General features: G+C 38.5%; 1 protein-coding gene across 1 annotated transcript in view; it reads right to left on the bottom strand.

The window, feature by feature from the left end:
- The window catches only part of LOC119783454 (protocadherin-16-like), a 118,742-nt gene that overhangs the window by 25,168 nt on the left and 70,869 nt on the right, over window positions 1–22,705 (bottom strand). The window contains exons 5-7 of the mRNA XM_038284976.1: window positions 4,645–4,827; window positions 1,380–1,611; window positions 466–702 (exon numbers count right to left, since the gene is read on the bottom strand). Coding sequence (XP_038140904.1) covers window positions 466–702; window positions 1,380–1,611; window positions 4,645–4,827 — 652 coding nt within the window. The remainder of the gene's footprint in view (window positions 1–465; window positions 703–1,379; window positions 1,612–4,644; window positions 4,828–22,705) is intronic.

Raw genomic sequence — 22,705 nt, 5'->3', positions numbered from 1 at the left:
ACTGTAGTAAACAGATCAATGGAGGCAGAAGATGTCTTTCAGTCATCAATGCACACATTCAGCAACACACAGGAACTCTTTCAAGCTGGGCACCGTTTCATTCACAACACCTGTCCCATCAACCAAGAATCAGAATCAGAAATACTTTAATAATCCCAGGGAGAAATTACTTTCTTTACATGACTCCATCTGTAATAGACTACAGGACCAGTATGATATAACACAATTTCATACAATATATATAATTAGGGGTCCCCGCTCCATCTCGCCATCAGTTTGGGTGTCCTTGGCCTGGAAAACGTTGAAGAACCCCGATTTAAGTCTGTGCAGTTTAGTAGTAACTTAGTAGTAGTTTTGTTAATAAATACACAATGTAAGTATATAATTAATTTCAAGTATCCCAGATATTTCTTCTTTGTTTTGTACTTGTTACACAAGTGAGTTATTAATTAACAGCATTCATACCTGTTTTTGTTGCAGCACGGACCACTCCCACCGCTGTCCCCCTGAGAACATCCTCTGACACAGTGAAGAAATACTGTGCTTGTTCAAAAATAGGGGACGCAACAGAGCCTCCAACCACGCTCACGTTCACTCTGGCATTTACTGGTGCCTTCAGGCCGCTACCATCCTCAGCTGAAATCTCCATGGAAATAATGGTGTTGGCTTTGCCATGAAGGGAACGGGACAAAGAAATCACACCTAAAAAGTGAAAAATGTTTAAAAAGTGTTATTATTTCATTCTTATTGCAGACATCTTAACAACACTGCTGAAGGCTGGAAATAATTTTATTGGTATTTAAATTAAAATGAAAGGAAATGGAATTTGTTGATCCTCATCTACTATTCTGAAGTGAGATGTATTAGCTGATTGTGTATTATGTTTATTATAACTGGTTTTATGTTTCTTATTGGATGAATGCATATATGCAAAATAGGGTGTTGAAAGGAGCTTTTCCATAGGAGATATGGCATAGCTTAGCAGCTCAAAAAATGCAATCCTAGAATGTATAATTATCAATCTACTATATTTATTTTTGACAGTCCAAACATATTATAAAGACAAGAGAAGATTAATTTTCTGTGTTGTATATTATTGTACCTATTCCTCTTTTTTGCCATATCCCTCAGATTGCAGCTGCCTTTCAAACAGTAATCAGTTCCATGCATGTATAAATTACATTATGGAACCTTTATGATTACATTTGCAAATCCCCCTCCCAGTGTTTGGCACATTCTCAAAATCAACATTATTTTGCATATTAATGAAGAGATATAAGATAAAAGGAATGCACTTTTTTCCTTCTGTGACTGATGTGGTTCCTGGTTAGTAGACCAGCTTTGCAAGCTGTCAAGTTTGCACAGGTTTTTCAAATCACCTGTGTCTTTGTTGAGGGTGAAGAAAGTGGAGCCCCCTCCAGGTGCTGTGCGGTAGGTCACTCTGCCGTTTTCTCCAGCATCAGGGTCGTTGGCTGTTACCTTCAGCACAGAGGTACCAGGGGCGCTGTGAGTGCTGAGACTGACCGTGTACAGGACTGGATAGAAGGTGGGCCGGTTGTCATTAATGTCCACCACCGTGACTCTCACATGAGTTACAGAACTTAAACCACCCTGCATGAAAAATACAAAGGATTAAATTAAATAGTTTCTCACTTAAGATAATTTAAGATAGAAACATGTGCAAGTCATTTAAATATCGGGCCAATCAACTGTCTGAGTTTTTCTGCAAATTAGATGGTTTGTGCTCAATGAATTATAACACAGTAAATGCAGTTTAGAACTGGTGGTTAAATAATAGTTTAAATGTACAACTCCAGAAGAAATAAAACTCTTCTTTCAAGGGCTTCTGGTCAAGGTAACGAGTGGCATCTAATACTGAAATGCTACATGAATACATTGACTGAAATGGGAATAGTGTAATTATATGACTCTTCCAATTTAAAAGCCAGTAGTCCACTCTGGTTGCATGCAAAGTTTTTCTGAAGAATGACAAAGTCCTGCGGGTGTATTCGTTCTTAGAGCTTTGCTTTTGCTTAATTTATTTGCAAATAAAAACATTCTGTGATATTAACCATAAAGCACTGTATCAAATGGGTTTACAACATAGTAATGGGGATAAGCCAGTTAATAACTTCAAAGGCATTCTGATGCTGCTGCAAAATGGATGGATGTCAGATTGATGTGCATTTTGTTTTCATTCCAATAAAGAGGTTCTATCCCATGACCTTTGACTTTATGATTTTTATTTTTCCTTGACGTCCTGCCTAGAAGCTCTAGGGAGGATTCGCTTTAACCAGAGCTCCAGTAGATCTGTTTTTTTACTTACTATTGGTTGGTCTTGGACCACGCTAAGCTTTTTTTAATGCAAGGCATTGTAGGGTGGGCTCTTTTAGGTAGCTGTGTAAATTTTCATCTGGCTTTTCTAATAGCTTTGACTTACAGCCAACAGATGCCAGCACAGGTCTTTGTCTGTCCTACGTGCCAATACTTGAAATTTATTCAGGCTAAAAAAAACAATATTAGGATGGACAATTAGTGTATATAATTAAAATTTTCTTTTTTTATGATCAAATGGTTTTTGGTCCTTTTTGTAAGGGCATAACATGACCATGCACCATTAAAGTATCTTTCTTCTTGCTTCTTTGACTCCAGCCTTTACTGCATTTCCTTTCTTCTACTGATTGCTTTGCCATCCTGCTGATTCTTTTGATTCTTCAAGACAGTGCAAGGAACAGCATGTCGTGTTCTGACATGGGCTCCTCTTTGATCAGATTTATTTCAGTACAGTCAAACACAGCTTTGATTTTATTATAACATAAAAAAAGTATTAAAAGTATTCCGCAGAAAGTTGTTAAATTGAATTAAAATGATCCTGAAAAGATTGAAATGATTGAACGAACAAAAATGGTCCAATCTAACACTATATAGACTTCACATTAACTTACATCCACCTCTGGTTGGCTGAAGGCCTTCTCAACTGACTCTTTTTTAAAAAGTAATTTTCTTTGTGAGCCAAACTGAGCTCAACAAAAACTACAGAAATGGATATTACCAGATCAAGTAAAACAGGAATAATCAACCAATGATGTTAATTTGTGGTAAAGGGATTTGTCTATATATGTGTGAAGTTCTGCAAGACTTCAAGCATTCCCTTAAACACCTGACATTTATGCTCCATTTTACGTTCTATCTTCCTTTAAAACCATTTTCTCTCAGGTAAACAGTTCTGAAACCAAAGTTAGGAAACACCAAGATAAGAAACAACATGAGCCAGAACAAAGAGCATTCCAGTTGTAGTATCCTAAATTACAGCAGTATGGGCCAAGATCTTCCCCCCAGCGGGAGGTGTGAGAACCACATGAGTAGAGGTCCAGTTGATTCTGTGAGTAAAACAAAAGTCCGGTTACGAACCACAGTGAGGGACTCGGTTCTTTCTTTGGTTAGAGTTTTGGAGCAGTGAGCAAAGATGTCTTGGTTAAGGCACTCTGAATTTTATTTTATTTTTATATTTTTTCTTCAAAAGATTATTAGCTTGCAAATAATTTTGAACATTCCCTTTTGAGATTGTCTTTACTGTTTTCATTTTAGCAATAAAAAAGAGCACCTGAGAAACATAAAAATCCTCCCTCTTTTTTGACACTTATGAATGATCCCTTAACTAATGATTCCTTAACAGAGAGTGAAGAATGTAGTCCCTCAAATTAATTTAAGATTGTGGGACTTGATTTATGTAGAATTGAAGAATAGAATTATGTCGAATAGAATTTAAGAAATGTTCCGATGCTACAAAAGCATTGTGACCTATTGTGATGCCTTATAAAGATGTTAGGATAGGTCTGTTGGCTGAAACACATTTAGTACAGAAATATACACTAGGTTTTAAAAACTAGGGAGGTTTTTTATTTTATTTCAATGGGGTATCAACCCTCTGAGTAAGTGTGTTTCTTATTTCTAGCCTTGTGCTTTAAACCTGATGAAGGAACCTTATTGTGAAAATATTGTTCTCTGATATTCAATTAATGATTTTTGAGTACGATTTGAAATAATAAAACTTTCTTCTTTTTCTTGTGTTCTGGCAGGCTTTATGGGTAGGGTTGCCAGGTACTGTGACATATATCCCCCACAAGCTTACTTTTTCCTTCACTGAAAAATTGGGAGATTAGCGGGAGATAGCATAAAAAATCGGGGTTTCCCGCATAAATCTGGAAAGTTTCGCCAACTTTCCTGATTTATGAGTACATGTGCACAAAATCATTCTCAAATAATGAGTTTTCACCTCCTCGGTTCCATCTATTTTGAGCTCCTTTCAGAATGAGCCGTTAAAAGTGTCATTTTTATTGACATAAGTTTTAGTTGGCTGCACCAATCTCACAATGTGGAAACCACCAAAAAATGGCTGAATGTTAATTTTTTTTTGTTTTGTTTTTTTGTTATTTTTGTGTTTGCAATGTAGCGCTAAAGACCCAAATACAAGTACAAAAATGTGCAAAAACTGAATTTTTCATAAGAGGTCTCCTTAAAGGTATGTACTAGATTGGCATTCATCATATTTCCTTATAGGATCGAATTTCTAGATTTAAACACTGTATTACAACAAGTGTATTTTATTATAGATGTAATAGTTATATAGTAAAAATGGCTTACTCCATCTGTTGCTGTTACAGCCAGTTCAAACTTCTCTAATCCCTCATCCCTGTCGAGAGTTGCACTGGTACATAGCTGACCCGTCTCCTTGTTAATGGTAAAGGGAACAGTGCCTCCAGAGCTTGAGCCCAGGGTGTAGGTAATGGTCCCAAAAGAACCTCTGTCTCCATCTGTGGCAGAAACCTGATGGAAAAGACACATGATTTAGAAAAAGAACACAGGTTTCACTCAATTTATGTTACGATTGAAATAATCATTAAAACAACAGTCTAATAAACCACAAAACTCAAACACAACTGTTTCCTGTCTCCGTTTTTGAACCCTTTGGTATTACAACAGTATAAAAATGCATAATTTGGACACAACATATCGTAGATATGCTCCTGATATATATACCTTAAATAAAGCACAACTTGTAATCATTTCCAAAGCACTATAAATAAGAACTTTTTTTGGGGCAATCTATTTTATGCAATTCATTTATATATCCCAGATTTATCAAAAATAAAAAGAGAATACAATAAATTGAAAATATAAATCTAAAAAAACTGCATTGTTATGTGGGCACAGAAAGGGAGAGAAGTCACTGGAAGTACTCTCGTTGGTTTGGATGAGCAAAAAGAGAAAAACATTAGAACATACGAAAAGGTTGGTCAATCAATTAAAAGGGCTTTAGTTCTTAAGGATCAATTGACACAGGCTGCAAATATACATAAACACTTGACCATGTTAAAATGACACAGAAGCTGAACAAAATTGTGGTCTGGTTCAGGTCCCACTTTAAATGGCCTGTACTTTTATAGGACTTTTTAAACTCAGAAGACTTGACCAAAGAGCTTTACACTATATACAGTCATTCACCCATTCCCACACCCAGACACACACACACCCATATGCTGATGATGGCAAGCTACATTTTAGCCACACTCACTGACAGAATCCAGTCTGCCGTACACTGACAATGTGGGTGGAGTGCGTTGCCCAGGTGCACAGTGGCACTGAAAGCCTTAGCCAGGGCTTGAACTGTTACTCTTCCATTTCAGGGCAAACTCCTATACCTGAAGCCACTGTCCTCCAGTTTGGCCACTTTAAGAATCAATCCTTGTTTTTCTAAAGTTACAAAAAATGTAAGAATGGAAAATTGTGGTATATGTAAAATAAATGCTCATGTTAAAGATGTTTAGCATTTCACTGTCCTCAATTTCATCTTCAGGTCATAAGGAAGGCTTTGAAAGCAAGCTCTAACTGCTCTGCTTTTGAAATAAGGTTTTACCTTCTTAACCATCTAGTTTTTAGAAATCTGAAAGACAAACCTTGTTTAGGAAAACATACTGTTGAGTTACTTGCAGAGAGTTGTCTGGCTTTGGCCAGAAAACAACATTATCTTGACAGGACAGGTTGATTTAAAAGCTGAAATTATCAATATTCATTAATCACGTCTTCAGCAGGAAGGCCTGGTAGTTAGCACTGTTGCCTCACAGGAAGAAGGTCAAGGGTTCAAATCCTGTCTGCGTTGACAGCTTGCACGTTGTCCAAATGCTTGCAGGAGTTTAGTCTCAAACGTAAGACAAAAAAGAAAAAAAACAATATCCGAAAATGGTCCTAAAGTGTTCTGAAGAAAACCGATAAACAATTTACTCTCATGCTATAACCTACAGTAATCGTCCTATTTTTACCTATAAATAGCTGCCTACATACCTGATCATGTTAGGGACTGAAACAGTAGAATAGTTAGTTTTTTCTTCTCTAGAACAAATACATTTAATTTCAATATTTGATAGAACTCTTATGTTTCATATTATTTAATGTGCTATTAAACTGAGCTGCAAATCAACCCGCCTGTGTTTACATACAAGTTCTGAGAAAACTAGTAAAAACACTCAGAAATCTCATACCAACAAAGACTTCCTTGGAACACACAATTGAGGAAATGTCGTGTTTGGACCATGGTCTGGACTTTTTAAACTTGCCCGTGATGCTGTTTTGTGGTGTTTATGAAGCTCTTCATTTGCAGATAAATCCTTGAAGCAAAGCCAAGATACACAAGGCCTGATAACATGAATCCCTCACTGACTGTCACAGCTGTCAGCAGCTGGACATCAGACCTAATAAATCTGCAGTTTCAATTTTATTTAGTTTCTTTTCTCTTTTTTTTTTTTATATAAAATCTAACCTAGACCCTTTAAAACACATATAGTTGATCATCATTTAAACTGAGTTTTAGTAAATGGCTGTCAACTTGGCTAACATTTCAGTCAATTTCTTCCTTTCAATTGTTTAAAAACATCAATAATGAAGCAGTCAATGACATGGACATGCCAAACAGGTATGCCTGAGATGGAAGACAAGCTTCAAAATGTTGAGAAAGAAAAATGATTGGCTCGTGCTTTCAACATGAAAGGGTTTTTGGTACCACATGGCCTGATTTGGGGTTATCTGTATACTGAAACTTAGGAGTTCCAAAGTTTAGGGTTTTATCTACAGACATTAATGCCATTGATTGATTGTGGATTGGTTGACTTAACTGATCTCATAGTGGAGAAATTTACTCATTACATCACCCGGAATATTCAAAGGAGAAGACTGTGAGAAGAAAAAGGTGCATGGGATATATATATTTTAATTATTATTCTAATAGTAGGATCATTATAGAGGGTTAGTGCACAGGGTGTTTACATGGGTATTTATAGATGGATATGTATATCCATCTATACAGATATGTTCCCTTTGCTGTTTTACCCTCATCTCCCTAAAGTTCAAGAGAAGAACTGAAAGTGAAGGTAATGTGAACATGTGATCATGTAAAGATTTATACTTTGAAACATGGTGCTTTAAAATGTAAGTAAAGAAAGGTAAGGAAAAGAAAGAGTAATTATATTGTGTTAGTTTGTCAGTTTTACGTTATCTTGGAAAATAGCACACATTTTGCTGCTATAAACATCTAAATAACCCCATTTTGGGACAGTAAAGTGTTCTATTCTATTCTATTCTATTCTAATATATATATATATATATATATATATATATATATATATATATATATATATATATATATTTCATCAAAGGACCTAATCCTGAATTTGAACTTGCCCTGGCCCTGAACCCGACAAAAATAGAAGCCGACATCAGAAATCCGGTCTGATACTTCCTTCTGCTTCATCAACACATCTTCACCCTTATTCCACCTATTGGCTGCAGACAGACAAAAATACCCGCGGCTTGACCCAGACTGTTGTTAATATAGGAAATAAAACAGGGCTATTTGCACTACGATAGAGACTAGAGATTCTCTGAGGAGTCTTACTCAGCCTCATTGGTCATGTCTGGATGCTTTGTGGCTTGAAAACGTATTGGAACCTGAGATTAACTTTATCTTCCACAATCTTAACTATTGTCTAAATGTTCACTGATTCCCTTTTAGCCGTCTGTGATGGATTAGCCACCTGTGGTGATGGAATACAGCAAGACTTTAGATTATCCACACCATCTCAAATATGATCAGGGTCGTTTTCACTTAATCTAATTAAAAGGATTTTAACACCCACAACCCGTCCACCTGGTCATAGAGTGACTTCATTCTCACCTCAAACTTTTAATGAAGATTCCAACCCAACATAGCAAATGGCCGTCCTTGCTTATAATAAAGAAGGTAAAAAAAAAAAAATAAGCCTTTACAGTACGAAGCTTATGTAAGCACACTTGGAAGGATTTTCGAAGACTGAGACATCCGTGGGAAAGGACTTGCAACGCTGCTGGGAACAAGAGCAAAAGTAGGAGTCTGATTCTCCACACATTAAACTTTAATGTTACCAATTCTTCATGCTGAAAAAAAATGCTAAAGAAACTCAAAGCAGGACAAGAAATTTATGCTTTCAACTGTGAGAGTTAAGAAAAAAAAGGTGCAATGATTTTTGTTGCCATTTCTTGGTATACTGCACACAGGCCAGCGGTTAGGCTGATTGAAGACTTTGGCAGTATGCAGAACTTTAAATATTAGAATCCATGACCGTACTGACAAACTCCAACATAAGAAACTAGCAACAGATGAAAACCCTTTCCTGGCGGAACAGGAGCCTGAATAAATAATTTTTGTTTTCAGCATTGCACTAAGACCCAGTTTACACTGCTTGATAAGTCAATCTGATATCAAAAACTGCTTACATTTAGCTTTTTTTCCCTGTACTTTTAGCTTATATGTAAATTTGCAAATATTTTTTTAAAGGGATAATCTAGAAAATACCTATGCTTAACAGGTCTTCATAAATCTGGTGTGTTAGACTCGGAGGAGCCTGCCTTCTAGTGAGTAGAGAAGCCACCCAGACTTGTCTCTGCAAAGTTATTCCTTAGTGAACTTTTCATGGTCCTACAGAGGTAAACATACAAGCACATAGCAACGCCAGCTCATGCTCAAGTCCAAGCTATTCAACATCTTAATCTCTTCGGGTGTTTAGTATAGTATACATTTATCTCATAGTTGTCTCCATCGTTTTGGGAAACTGCCATTCAGACTATTCACGTTTAAGCAGGTTTTTGGATCAGGTTTGATTTTCTAAACACCCCCCCTTCCTCCTGCTTTTTTTTCCCTTTACTTCTTTAGAAAACCATGAACCCTATCCTACTGAAATCCTGGAGTTCAAAAATATAACCATGAATGACAGGTGAGAATCAGTTCAAAGGGCTAATAATTGCAATAATCTGCAGTAATATACTGTAAACAATTTGTAGTCAATGGACTAAATCCCCCAAAACCATTTTGCATTATTATTTTTTCTAAAAAAATGTTTCTTTAAGAATAATTATTACCACTTTTAAAATTGTATTCCAGTGCTTCAGGTACAGTGCCTTAATTAAGAGGGTTTCCCCAAAGCCTTGGGCATCCAGTTAATTGATACTAGAACCTTATGCACTAATTCTGAAGATACCTGCCTTGTATCGTATAATGTTTTTAAACTCACAAGTGAAACGAAATCAATCTGGCACCAGTATTTAATTTTCTTTCCTATTTTTCCCAACTGTCATGTTTTTACTGCATCACTCACAACCTTTAATCCTTTAACAAATTTCCACTGCTGCTCTTTGATTAATTCATCTATTCTCAGCTTCAGTATATGGACGCTGCTTCAGATAGGTCTTGCTGTTCTCTGTGGTTTGTCAATATGAAACACTGGTTTCTGTCAGGGCCGATTAACGCACGGCATCTCAGATACAACTGCAGCTCTTCTGGCAAATACAGATTTTAAGCAAAATAAGAGGCTTTTAAACTTCAAACTAGATAACAAAGAATTGTAATAAAATGCAGGACAGAATATCACCTAGAATTAAAAAGTTAAGCATTGATAATGTCAGTGGTGGCCTGCTCTAGTATCATGCAATGTAATCAAAAAATAAAAAACATGTGGTGAGATTCCAGGAAAGTGAATTTGAAATAGTGAAATAAAATCCAGAAAAAAGCTGCCTGTGATTGCATGTTCTATATAAGTTAAGCATCAGTTCACAACTTCATAATGAGATACTTTGATAACCGATAAACTACAACCACTTCCTGTAACCTACTAGGTTACGGTATAGGAGATTAGATTTAGCTCAGATGGGGATCAAAACCACAATTAAATTGTTCGTTGTTTTGATATAAACTCCTTCAATCTCCCTTGAATATTTAAAAGTTTTGATACAAACAATAATATACTACAGATATTTTTTTCTAGTTCCATTAATACTAACTTAAATTATCAAAATACTCAACAAAGAAGACAAATAAACAACAATGCATAATTTTGTGCACAGAGTTTATTCCAGGAGTAACCAATTATAAATAAGCAAGGTCCGAATAAAGAAAATCAATAACCAGTAAAGGTCCGGAGACATTTTTAATTCTAATCTTATACAGAATTTAACACTAAAATAAAATGAGGTGTTTATTCATCCAAGTAATACATTGACTTTTTAAATAAATAAAAAAATCTAAAAAATATAACCTTTTTTCATTTTAAAATCTAAAGTTTTTTTTTTAAGTAGAGAACAACAATCGTTCAGTTTGGTATATAAACAATTTCCTGATTCACATTTTATAAAACGCCTGAACTGACCGTTTGTTATTTTTCTTTCTTTTTTCTGGCATAATGAGAGCAGTGGGCTTTAAGTTGCCCTGCAAGGCTTTAAACCTGGGTTTGAATGGAGACAAAGCCATTCTAAAGCACATATCAAGGTGCTTATTTTGAGCCTGGATCAATATTTATTTTTGATTATGTTCATGGTGGAGAATCCTGCTTCACAGTAGCAGGTTTAGCCAAATGTACTCCAAATCTGCAGGGTCATCTTTGAGCTCACCATTTCACTTTTCTGTCACGAGTTTATAACAGTTGTTCCAGCAGTCCACACTTTCTTTCACTTTTTCTTATCGTTTTGTCCTTCTTTACTTCTATGGGCTTGCCACAGGTTTGCCTGTTGTGTCTAAACAAACAACTAAGCAGCAGCAGCGCCCCAGACTGACACAGCTCATTGGCTAATTTGTATCATGTGTAGTCTGGTCCCGGGCGCTTTGGAGGGCGTACTGTACAAACAGGAGAACCGGCACAAGTGAAATAAGACACTGTTGTTGGACAACATGCGGTAATTTAAAATGTTTTAAATCAGGTTGGGTCCGGATTAGCCAGTAGGTGGATCTGGATCTGGATTCCGGTCCGCTAATCCTTGACCTCTGGTTTATTCATTGGAAATAGGCAAATGCAGGGGAATAAACTAGAGCTATAGATTTGCATAAAGTCCATAAAGAATCTATGTAAAGACAACACAACACATGTTTATGCCTTAATTTAAAGTATGATTTTGTGGTTTTTCAAATCAGGCAAGCTCTATAAAACATTGAAGAAGGGAATCATGCAATGTAACTTCTAACTGACTTTGGGTCACGTAACAGCTGGAAGTTTCTTACATCAGCTGACTGAATCTAATGACTAATGAGAAAATTATCAGGAATATCAAACTACGCTTTACATTTGATTGGAAACAGGATCCTTATACTCATTTATATTCTGTTTTTCTTCTTAAATGTGATGATAATTTGAGTGAAAAACTAATGTGTAGCTTGAAAATATAATCCATGCTGCTAAAAAAACACCCATTTATTCACAATGAAATGAATATTATAAATGGGTGGGTTAAAAAGCAAAACAAGCCATTTTGAGCTGGATAAAGTTAAAGTACTCATTTAACGTTTTTCCACTCATGTTCCCCAAAACATTCCTTTTCTCTCAAGTGAGCAACATTCCTTACAACATTCCTACATCTCCAAATTAATTTGTGTTTCTGTCTTGCCCATGAGTTCAGACACTCCGAGTACAATTAAGATATATTACAGGGAAGGGAGGGGAAGGTGGGAGATGGAAGCAGCATAGTTTGGCAGAGGAACAAAAGGCCAGGGCTAATGATAGCACAAGACCTTGAGACGGGAACAAGGAGGACGGAGGCTTCATCTCCATACTCCTTCAACCTCCCTTCCTCCCCTTCCTCCCCTTTTCCTTCAAAAGTCTTTTGCCCATTTTCTGTCCTTTCTCGCACACGTTCTTTCAGCACCCTATTACGGCAAATGCTTGTTGTCTTTCATGTGGAGTTCACGGCTGGAAATGATTAGGCCTATCAAGCCTCACAGAGTAAGAGAGAAAGGGAGGGAGGTGAAAGAGAGATGCAGAGAAGGAGATTGATTTCTATATTAGGAAGAAACAATGGTTAAAATTATCAATGAACATAATAAAGGATGATGGTTGCCAAAAACTCCCTGATTCAGGTAATTAAATACACATAAAGGCAGAAATATTTGTAGATGAAAGGTAAATAACTTTGTTTTACTGCGGAGCACCATAAGGACATCTGGTGTGATTAAATAGTTATCTCTGGGCAGCATCTTATGCTAAAATAATGAAAAAGGAAGTTCAACAAAATTGTTTCAAAACAGGACACTGGGTCGCTGAGATTGAACTAAATTTTAGCACTACTTCTTTAAAAAAAATATGATTGCCTGTTTGTTTTTTTTTTATCTGTCTACAGATTATGTAAATCTTAAGCATAACCTGTGATTTAAAAACATTTTTATTATGTAGAAATTCTGTCAAGGTTTCCCCAGATTATATATTTTTTCCAGTTATGTTGGTCCTAATTCCAGGACAAAATGAGCTTGCTTATTATTATAAATAGAGTGAATGCTTCTTAGATCCTAAACTGTTCAGTGCTAAATGTTTTACCAGTCTGAAAGTTGTCAATTACAGCTGATCAAAGTTTTCCTACAAAACGGGAAAAAAACAGCATTAAAATAGCCCTTTAAAGTGGTGCCAAAGAGAAATTACAGCTAAAACACAAATTTAAGAATCATTAGCCATCTGCAGCTAGCAATAATAGCTGCTGATTTTTTGTCTTTTACAGAGCATACAAACTGTACATGCCTTTTCTGTCACTTTATGGAAATATATTAAAAAATTTACTTAAACTAAAATAGATGACTTAGCAACCACTTCAAAATAAAACAAATTTAGTAAGGGAGGCAAACCCAAAGCATTAATCTTCACATATACTGGTAAGGGAAGCATTATAAATAAGAAAATCTCTTGCAATATCATTGCAAGCTTTATAAATAAAGAGCAAACTGCTTGGATTGCAATAAACATTCGCTGAATATTTTTGAATCTCTACCGGTAAAATATTTGGAAATTCCCGATTTTCAATGCTGCAGAAAATGTTTAAAGGAGGGAATAATATTTTTTGTTTTGGTTTGATGTTTCTTATGAAAACTGAAGCATAGTCAAATTAAAATTTTTTCACAAAAAAAATTGTTATTATGATATAATTAAGGTATTGAGTTTTTTCTGTTGACAGACAGTTAAGTGTTCTTTTTATTTTTTGCAAGGTATACCGCTATAAAATATTCAGCAACATTATTGCAGCCCCACATGTAACTCAAGATATTAACTTATTTCACACTAGTGTGTGCATCCAATGCACCACATTTGAAACAGGCTAATATTCACTGATTGATCAATTAGGCTATCTGTTCAGGTAGCCATCTTTCAGTCTGTAGCTAAAAACTTCAAGCTCAGTTGGGTAAAAGTAGTAGGTGGAAGATAGGCCTTTGTTTTCTAACTGGAAATATTCCCAAAAATTGGGAAAACACTTTTTTGGGGCACTGGCTTAATTAGCAAAGCCAAAAAAAGACTAAACAAATAACAAAAAAACTCCTCACTTTTAAATACAAATTTAAATTAGTATTATTGGGTATTAAAATCCTACAGAAATATCGAAACCTGTTACTAGTTACAACGATCTTAAAAAATCCTGCATCCAAACTCTGCACGAAAAGAAGCCTTTTAAATGGATGAGCAGAGAGTTAGAGCAGCAGAATGACATCATTTTACAGACCTTTACAGGCTCATAACAGCTAAAGGATATAATAAAGATGCTATCAGGCCCCCCACATATTTAAAGCAGCGTATAGAGAACGTAAAGGGTCCTGATCAGAGTATAGGTCAGCCTGTTTTTCCCTAAAGGTACCATGAAATATTAATAGCCTCCTGAACCCAGCCTTTCTGTCTGTGGCTGAAGGCTTCGTAAGAAGAACTCTGGCTGATGCAACAGCTGCCTGTAACAGATCTGGGTATGTGCTCAAATACCAGACATTTTTATTGTTCCAATCTTCTAACACAGATGCTAATAGGGAGTTTCAGATTAGGTGCTAACACGGAGGAGGAAATGTTCACATTTGCCACCGGGCACCGGGCAGAGGCAGTACCATGGTGGTTAAATGGCCCTGTAATATTAGCGTGACTCTTTAAGGATCCAATCAGGGGAAAAAACATTATATGATTCTTGATCAACAGTCATATTGATTCAATTGAGAGCCTGATGATGCTTACAAAACTTACTCCAATAGCTTAAGAGTGTTTTATGACAGAATACCTCAACAAAATAAATGAAACAGTAAAATAAGAGAGGAAATAAAACTGTTTGAAAGCTTTCTCGGGCCATCATATTTCATTATCCAGAGGAGGCTCCCATATATTATAAAGTCAGCAGTGATTATATCTCATTGTCTCTCAGTTTTAAATTTCCTTCAGAATGAGAAGAAAACAGTAATTAGGAAGAAAGAAAGCACAAAGATGGGCTGGAGTTGGACCTCAGACTGAGGTCTGCTGTCTGAGACTGTCTAAGCTGGTGGCTTTTGGGATAAATGGGGGCATGAATGATGAAAAGTGAGTGGACCACTGCTGCCTCAGGGAAACCGCCCTGTGTCATTTTAATTCCTGTAACTCATCAGCAAGAACAGCAAAATTACAGAAGTGTTTAAGTGGATGCATCTGTGTTTCTCCACACATGTGCATAGAGATAGACCTTTTCGGGGCATTTTAGTGGTTTGTGCAATAAAAGTATGACAAAGAGATGCACAGAGAGAGGAATCTGCTTTGTTGCTCTTATAATTGAATCACCACAGGATTTCATTTCATTTTTTTTTGTTTGTTTGTTTCTTTTTATGAGTTTGGGAGGCTCCATAAGAACATATGTTTGGGAAATGCACGTTTTGATCTCGTCATTAATTACTGGTTAAAAACAAAACATCCTTTAAAAAAATATATTTTTTAAAATATCTCATAATTTAGGGCAGCTTCAAATGAATAAGCCTTCTAACACACATCATTAGTCGAATAAGGATATCAGTGAATGTATAAATGTTTGACACAAAAAATTGGATATAAAATCAGTGATGGATTATAATGAAAGTGACGCAACATCGCCATCTGTAAATCCTTTAAATAGGTTGAGAAACTCATCAATAAGCAATCTTTATGCTTATCCTCTGAAAATGTTTAGGATTTTGCAAAGGAAAGCAAAGCAGACATAGGAATTTTGTTGAAAAACATTAAATAAACCCCCAAACGTTGTAAGAAGGATAAATTATTCATTAACATTACTTAAAGGGACACTGTGTAACTTTAGGCCACTAGGGGCGCTAGACCTGTAATTACTCCTATTTTGCTTCTACTCAACATCTATCATGGTCCCCATGGAGGAGACAGGTAGGGCAGACTTTTGTTATTCCTCAGGCTTGATCCCTTTTACGTTTTCTCTTTTAAGCCTTCTCAGAAAGTTTAAACTTTTTCTTGCCTCAGCCACAGCCTGTAGTAGAGGAGGCGGAAAAGTAATAGAGTAAAAGCCTTAGCCCCATGACAATATAAGACCCTGTGGCCGTAAAGTGATATGTTCTTCCAGGTCACATGACCTGGTCAATGACGGTACCTCTTCTTCCAAATTGAATCATGGAGGAAGGAATCATTTAAAACTCATATGTATCACCTCTTTAGGTCACAAAGTCTGCAGTGTGCCTTTAAAGTTTTTAGAGGATGAAACATAGTTAATGATAACCCAAACCCCTAAAATACTTCAGGAAAATGTAAAAGATGAACATCAAACATGAGTTTTTAACAGGAGCTACCAGTAGTTTGTCTGTACAAAGAAAACAAATGAACATGTGTGGTCATAAAGTAAGGCAACCTGTTAGTATGGGTTTCAAATAATGATACACAGCCTGATTAAATACGTGATGAAAACATGCTTTATTTTCAATCTCCTCTTGTTCATCTGCTTTTGTAACTCTGAGCCAAAATGTCTGTGTCCATTATCACCCCTCCTCTGGCTGTGGAAAGCCTAGACTTTAACACTGATTTGTCTGTGGCAATCTTAAAATAACTTTATTGATCTGATGTGTAAAAAAAATAAATTCCCCGTTGTCTTTGCTTAATATTTTCTGATCAGGTAAAATGCCGCATTAAATATCTCAGGTAAGGTTTTACTTTGCTGATTGTTTTGCTGAGATTGTTGGAGCTTTGTTTTCACTGCTTGCATGAGCGTTCATACCGTTGTCAACATGTCAACTGAAAATTAATCTTTAGGACATTGTGCAACTTGTAAAAGTATACATTTCTTCATAACTAGATGCACTCAGGATGGTTGATTGTTGCGCCTGCTTTTTGGTATTGACTGATTCCTTTCAGACCAAAAACCCCAGAGAGGTTGAGATCAATGCAAACGGTTTGACTCATCTACCTTGATGACAGCTTCTCTGGGGAACCCTGCTCCCTTAGAGATTCAAACTGTTCTTGATTAGATTCTGTCATCAGGAATTCTCTGCTGAATACACATTTCTCTCACTATGGCACCTGTAGGCCTAAACCCACCATTTTTTTTTATTTAACCAGAGAAAGCTAACACTATGGCAGCTGTTAACCTGAGATTACGTGAAAGTAAATTTGCACACATACACAATCAATGCATATTAATTTGATACACAATAGGCTGTATCTAAATAACACATTAGGAGCCCATTAAAAGCAGGGAGCCCTGAGAAGCAGCTGGCAGCCTTTGCTTCAGGCCACTTCAACAATAATTAAAAAAAGAAGTAGATTGCTTTAAACCACTGATCAGATGAAGATTTCTTTCAGTCAAACAAATGCAGCAAAAATGGAGCCTTCTGACAAGAAGGCACACTCTTCGTTGTAAAACATATCATTAATACTTCTTCAAATGTTATTCAAGCAGAGACTTTGGACACAATTCCCTATAAAAGCCACAATATTTTTCCACTGCTTGCGTGTACCCAATGGAAAGTTCTAAATAAGGCGTGTAAAAATGGCGGAGCCACAGAGGTAAACTCCAAAAAGGATTTGTCACTACCACAAGCATTCCTTGTTTCTTACTCCTGCAGAGCTGCCCTTGTTAGAGAAGCTTTGAATCTGTTGCCAGATGGCAGTATTTCATTTAAAGTCTTATTTCATCATTTACCTATTACCATCTGTGTTGAAGATTGAGGCTGATTCGGTTATGTTGGGTATGGATAAACAATCACTCCAGGGTGTCGGGTTAGAACAGCTGATATATATGTCCAGGTGAGTTAGTGAAAGAAAGGAATGTCCAAGTCCAGAATTGAGCTTTACTTCCTTTTAATTAGCTCATGAGGTTCAGCCATACATATAAAGGCACGTGTGATGGGCTCACATGAGTGTGTATCTGTGTGTGTGTGGTTTTCTACAAAGATGAACAAAGAAAAATTATGAGAATCTGTCTGTAAATCATTTCACAAATAAACCAAATATCCAGAAATGAATAAACGTCTTTAAACATTACTATAGACTAATAACTGGCTAATATCTGACTATGAAAATGTAAACAATAATAATAATAAACCCTGCGTTTCAACCGGAAACAGTAACAGCTGCATCAATTAAACTAGCTCAACAGCTTAATGCTAACAGCTAACCTTTAGCTCTCAATCATACATGTAAACAGCACTAAACAACCATAATATTCGACAGAACACAGTACAATACAGCTCTCAGGCATTTATGAAACCGAACTAAACCAACAACAATATTACTTACGTTCATTGGACGCACACAATAGAAGGAAGTAAACGAAGTCAGCCTTGAGAGCCGCACCACTCAATGCTCAGATCCATATACAAGATGTAACATATATGAACGTGGAGCCACCTAGTGGCTGAAATAAAATACTACATCTAAAACACTGATAAGGAAAACCTAAACTAGAGGGCTGAAAACGAATAATTAACAGTCTTTTGTACAGCCGCCCCCAAATTTGACACTCAAATTTGACCAGTAGGTTTCTTAATCATCTGGAGGTAGAGCAGGCAGCTTTATGAGGCGAACAACTGGCCGAGTGTAGGTCCTGCCTTTAACTTGAACCACAGCTGTCCTCACGCGTCCGTCTGCTCCGGGTATGACACTTGTCACTGTTCCTACTTGCCAGAGGGCTCTTGGTGTCTGTTGGTCAACAATCAGCACTATAGTGCCTACAGTGATGTCATCCTTTTCTGTTTGCCATTTCTGTCTGGCTTGTAATGTCGGAAGAAAGTGGCGGATGTAATGTTTCCAGAAGTGATCTGTTAAAACCTGAGAATGTCGCCACCTTTTTCGACTTAAAAGTTCAGACTTGGGATAGACCACTTGTGGAAGGGAGGAGTCCGGCCGCCCCATCAACAAACAGTTGGGCGTGACTGGATCGGGATCAGCCAGATCAGATGAAACATAGCCCAAGGGCCTGGAGTTGAGAATACCCTCTATTTCAATAAGGACTGTTCTCAACACCTCCTCTGGCACTGACTGAACTCCAAGAGCGATCCGGAGAGCGTTCTTCACTGATCTAACCTCTCGCTCCCAGGACCCACCAAAATGCGGAGCATTTGGGGGATTAAAGCGGAAATGAATCTGTTGAGCAGCAAGTTGGTCCTTCACTGCTTGTTCCAGGGTACTGAAGGCTTCTTTAAGTTCTTTATCTCCACCTTTGAAATTAGTTCCTTGGTCTGAAAGGATCTCATGAGGCTTTCCTCTTCGAGATATAAAACGTCTGAGTGACATTAGGAAGGAATCGGTGTCCATATTTGGGAGGAGGTCTAGATGGACAGCTCGGGTGGTAAGGCACTTATACAGGATGCCCCACCTCTTTTCGTTGCGACGTCCCACCTTTATCATCATTGGACCAAAACAGTCCACCCCGGTGGAATAGAAAGGCGGTTTGTAAAGCCTCAAACTGGAGGGTGGAAGATCTGCCATCCTTGGGACTTGAGGGCTGCCTCGCCATTTCCTGCAGTCCACACAGCTATGCTGGTGCTTCCTGATGGCTTCTCTCCCTCTAAGTAGCCAGTATTTTCTTCGCAGCTCAGCAAAAACACGCTCTGCTCCAGGGTGGTTTAGCTGTTTGTCATAATGTTGGATCAGGAGTTTGGAAACAGGGTGAGAGGACGAGAGTAAAATGGGATGGCGCGCATCTGGGCCTAGGCTTTCACATCGGCGGAGCCTACCTCCAACACGAATTAGATCTAAGGTCTGATCATATTCAGGGGCGAGTGTGAGCACTCTACTGGTAGATGGAAGAGCCTTTCCCGATTTGAGTAACATCATCTCTTCTGGAAAGCTTTCAACCTGAGCCTGTCTGAAAAGAGCTAACTCAGCCTTGTGATAGTCATCAGCAGTGGGAGACTTGTCACTGGCCACTCCATTGAGTACTCTTGCAGTTGCTTCTAGGAGCTCTTGAAAGGTGTTAAACTGCTGAATGTCAGGAAGAGTTAGTTGTGGGGAGTTAGTTAAACCACAGAATACTGGGTTCCTCAATTCCTCCATTTCCTCAATAAGGTGGTCAGTTGATGATTCAGGCCACTGGTCAGATGCTTGCAGGAGGAAGGATGGTCCTTGATTCCAACGACTTTTTTCAGTCAGTTGGGCTAAGGTTTTCCCTCTGGTGATATCGTCTGCTGGGTTGGAAGCAGAATCGATGTAGCGCCAGGATTTGATATCTGATAATTCCTGTATCTCTGCAACCCTTGTACCTACAAACACTTTATATCTGCAGGAATTGGATTTGAGCCAGTTGAGTACTGTGGTGGAATCAGTCCAGTACATCACATTTTTGATCTTGATGGTGAGTTCTTTCAGCAGCACTGAAGCTAACTGTGCTCCAGTTAAAGCACCAAATAACTCGAGTCGAGGTATCGATAGCTGCTTCTTTGGAGCGACTCTGGATCTGGCAGCCACGAATGCAACTTGTACCTTTCCATCCCCATTATCACTACGCAGGTACGCCACTGATCCACAAGCACGTTCAGATGCATCACAAAACACATGGATGGTCTGACTGATGGTACTACGATCTGTGTTGTGGTCAGTGTAGCATCTGGGTAAGGAGATCTGGGACAACTGGGGAAGCTCTTCTTCCCATGACTTCCAAGCTTGGAGCAGATCTTCAGGGAGATTAGGATCATCCCAACCTCTCTTCTTGTCCCAAAGACGCTGTACAATGATCTTAGCTCTGGTCGTATATGGAATAATGTATCCCAGAGGATCGTATTGTTGGGCAAGAAGACGATAGATGTTACGCATAGTTGGTTCAAGACAGTCATGGTTGTGCTGCTTATAGCAGAGCGTGTCTGACTTACACTGCCACAACAATCCAAGAGTGCGTTCTTGAGGGTTAGCTGTTTGTTGTGTGAACCAAAGTGTGCTGCTCTCTGACCTTGATTCTTTGGGTAGGTGTCTGATGACAGCAGGAACATTGCTGGCCCATTCTCTGAGCTCAAATCCACCTTCCCTGAGTACTGTGTGCAGTCGATTCACCAGCTGCTTGGCCTGGTTCTCTGACTGAAGACTCTGCAGACAGTTATCAACATAGAAACAACGTTCTACTGATTGACGGGCATCCTCTTCTGGTGCAGTGTGTTTTTGGACATGACTTTGTAGTGCAAAGGTGGCACAACATGGACTACACGTTGTACCAAAAGGGAGCACTTGCCACTCATAGATAGTAGGTTCCTGGTCCACCTTAACATCTCTCCACAAGAAACGAAGGAAGGGTTTATCCTCATCCAGCAGGCGCACCTGATGAAACATTCCCTTCACATCACTGCTGATAGCCACGGGGTGCTCTCGGAACCTAAGGAGTACTCCCAGAAGACTGGCTCCAAGTGTGGGCCCAGGAAGAAGGTGATTATTGATGCTCTGCTCATTAAAGATGAAGGAACAGTTGAAGACTATTCTGTACTTCCCATTGTGTTGAACAATGTGGTGTGGAATAAACCATGAATAGTTGCTCTCCTTTGCCTTGGTTGGGGTTATAGGTTTGACGTAACCAGCATCAATGAGCTTGTGGATTTCTCTGGAGTAAATGGTAGCTTTCTCCGGGTCTTTCACCAGCCGTTTCTCTGTCCCACGCAGCTGTGGTAAGACAGCTTCTTTAGGTGCATGGAGAGGTGGGAAGTCCTGTTTCCATAACAATGGCGTAGCATACCTGTTCACACCATCAACCATTACTCTGGTGGTCTTATCTTCTAGTATGCGAACTGCCTCCAAATCTTCTCTTGACCTGGTAATCAACCGTTCACTCCTGTATGGCAGCGTATCTAACTGCCACAACTTTTCCACATGACTTAGAAGCTCTGCTTCCAGTGGATTGCACTTAGTGAAGAGGCACTGTTGTGAAGACAGTTGATGGCATAACAGACTTGTGGGGCCTTGTAAAGTCCATCCTAGTCTGGTACGAACTGCTGCAGGCCCACCTGGTGGACCGAGACGTACTGGTTCCACTGGCGTAACTAGATGTGGGTAATCTGACCCTATCAGCAGCAATGGCTGGGCACCTTTAATGGATGGCAGTGGAACGTCTCTGAGATGGCGATACTTTTCCTTCAGAACTTCAACTGGGTAAGTATGGCAGGATAAATTTAGCTGTTTGGCTGTGAAAGCTTTGTTGACCTGGTATGACTTACTAGGCTGTGAAGCAGGAGCAACTGAGAAGGAGACAGTAGCACCGTTAATGGTGCAGACTTCTTGCCGGACGGTACGAAGTGTGAGGTCTTCAGGCTTCCCTTGAAGACCCAGGCTAAGAGCTGCATCATGTAGGAGTATTGTGCGCTCTGATCCGTCATCCAGTATTGCATAGGTCTCCAGTACCTTTGGACCGCTCTGGAGTATGACACGGCACAACTTGAGTAACACTTGATTGTTTCTGGCTGGCCGATCAACGTACAGTGTCTCTGAAACAGAACTCACTAGGCATGTGCTCGGCTGAGGTGGTTGAGATTCGACGGGCGCTGTGCTCAGTTGGCTGGCATTAACCTCGTGCAGGATATCCAGATGCTTCCTATCACATTGTTTGCACTTGGCTTTGAGATTGCACCTGGCAGCCTGATGTTCCCGTCCGCAACGCCAGCATCGTCTGTTTGCTTTAATCCACTCTGTCCTCTGCTCTACTGACAGGATTTTGAAGTTGCTGCACTGGTTCAAATAATGAAGCTCTGTATCGCAGAAGGGACAGTATTTCTTTGGCTTGTCCTGAGAGAGCTCTCTCACAGCTGGAGTCCTATCTGATTTCATCTTTGACTGAGGAGACTGACTGCCAAGTAGAATCGCTGTAGATCTTTGTGACTTGTAGTCAGGACGTCGGCTCTTGGGTGGGACTTGTCTCTCTCTATTGGAGGTACTGCTGTATTGATCTCCACTAACTTGAACTCGTACTT

This window comes from Cyprinodon tularosa, unplaced genomic scaffold (assembly GCF_016077235.1).
Source record: "Cyprinodon tularosa strain WSP-4 unplaced genomic scaffold, ASM1607723v1 ctg205, whole genome shotgun sequence".
Taxonomy (NCBI): Eukaryota; Metazoa; Chordata; class Actinopteri; order Cyprinodontiformes; family Cyprinodontidae; genus Cyprinodon; species Cyprinodon tularosa.
The sequence above is the reverse complement of the archived record's forward strand: the minus strand, read 5'-3'. Positions and strand labels throughout refer to the sequence as shown.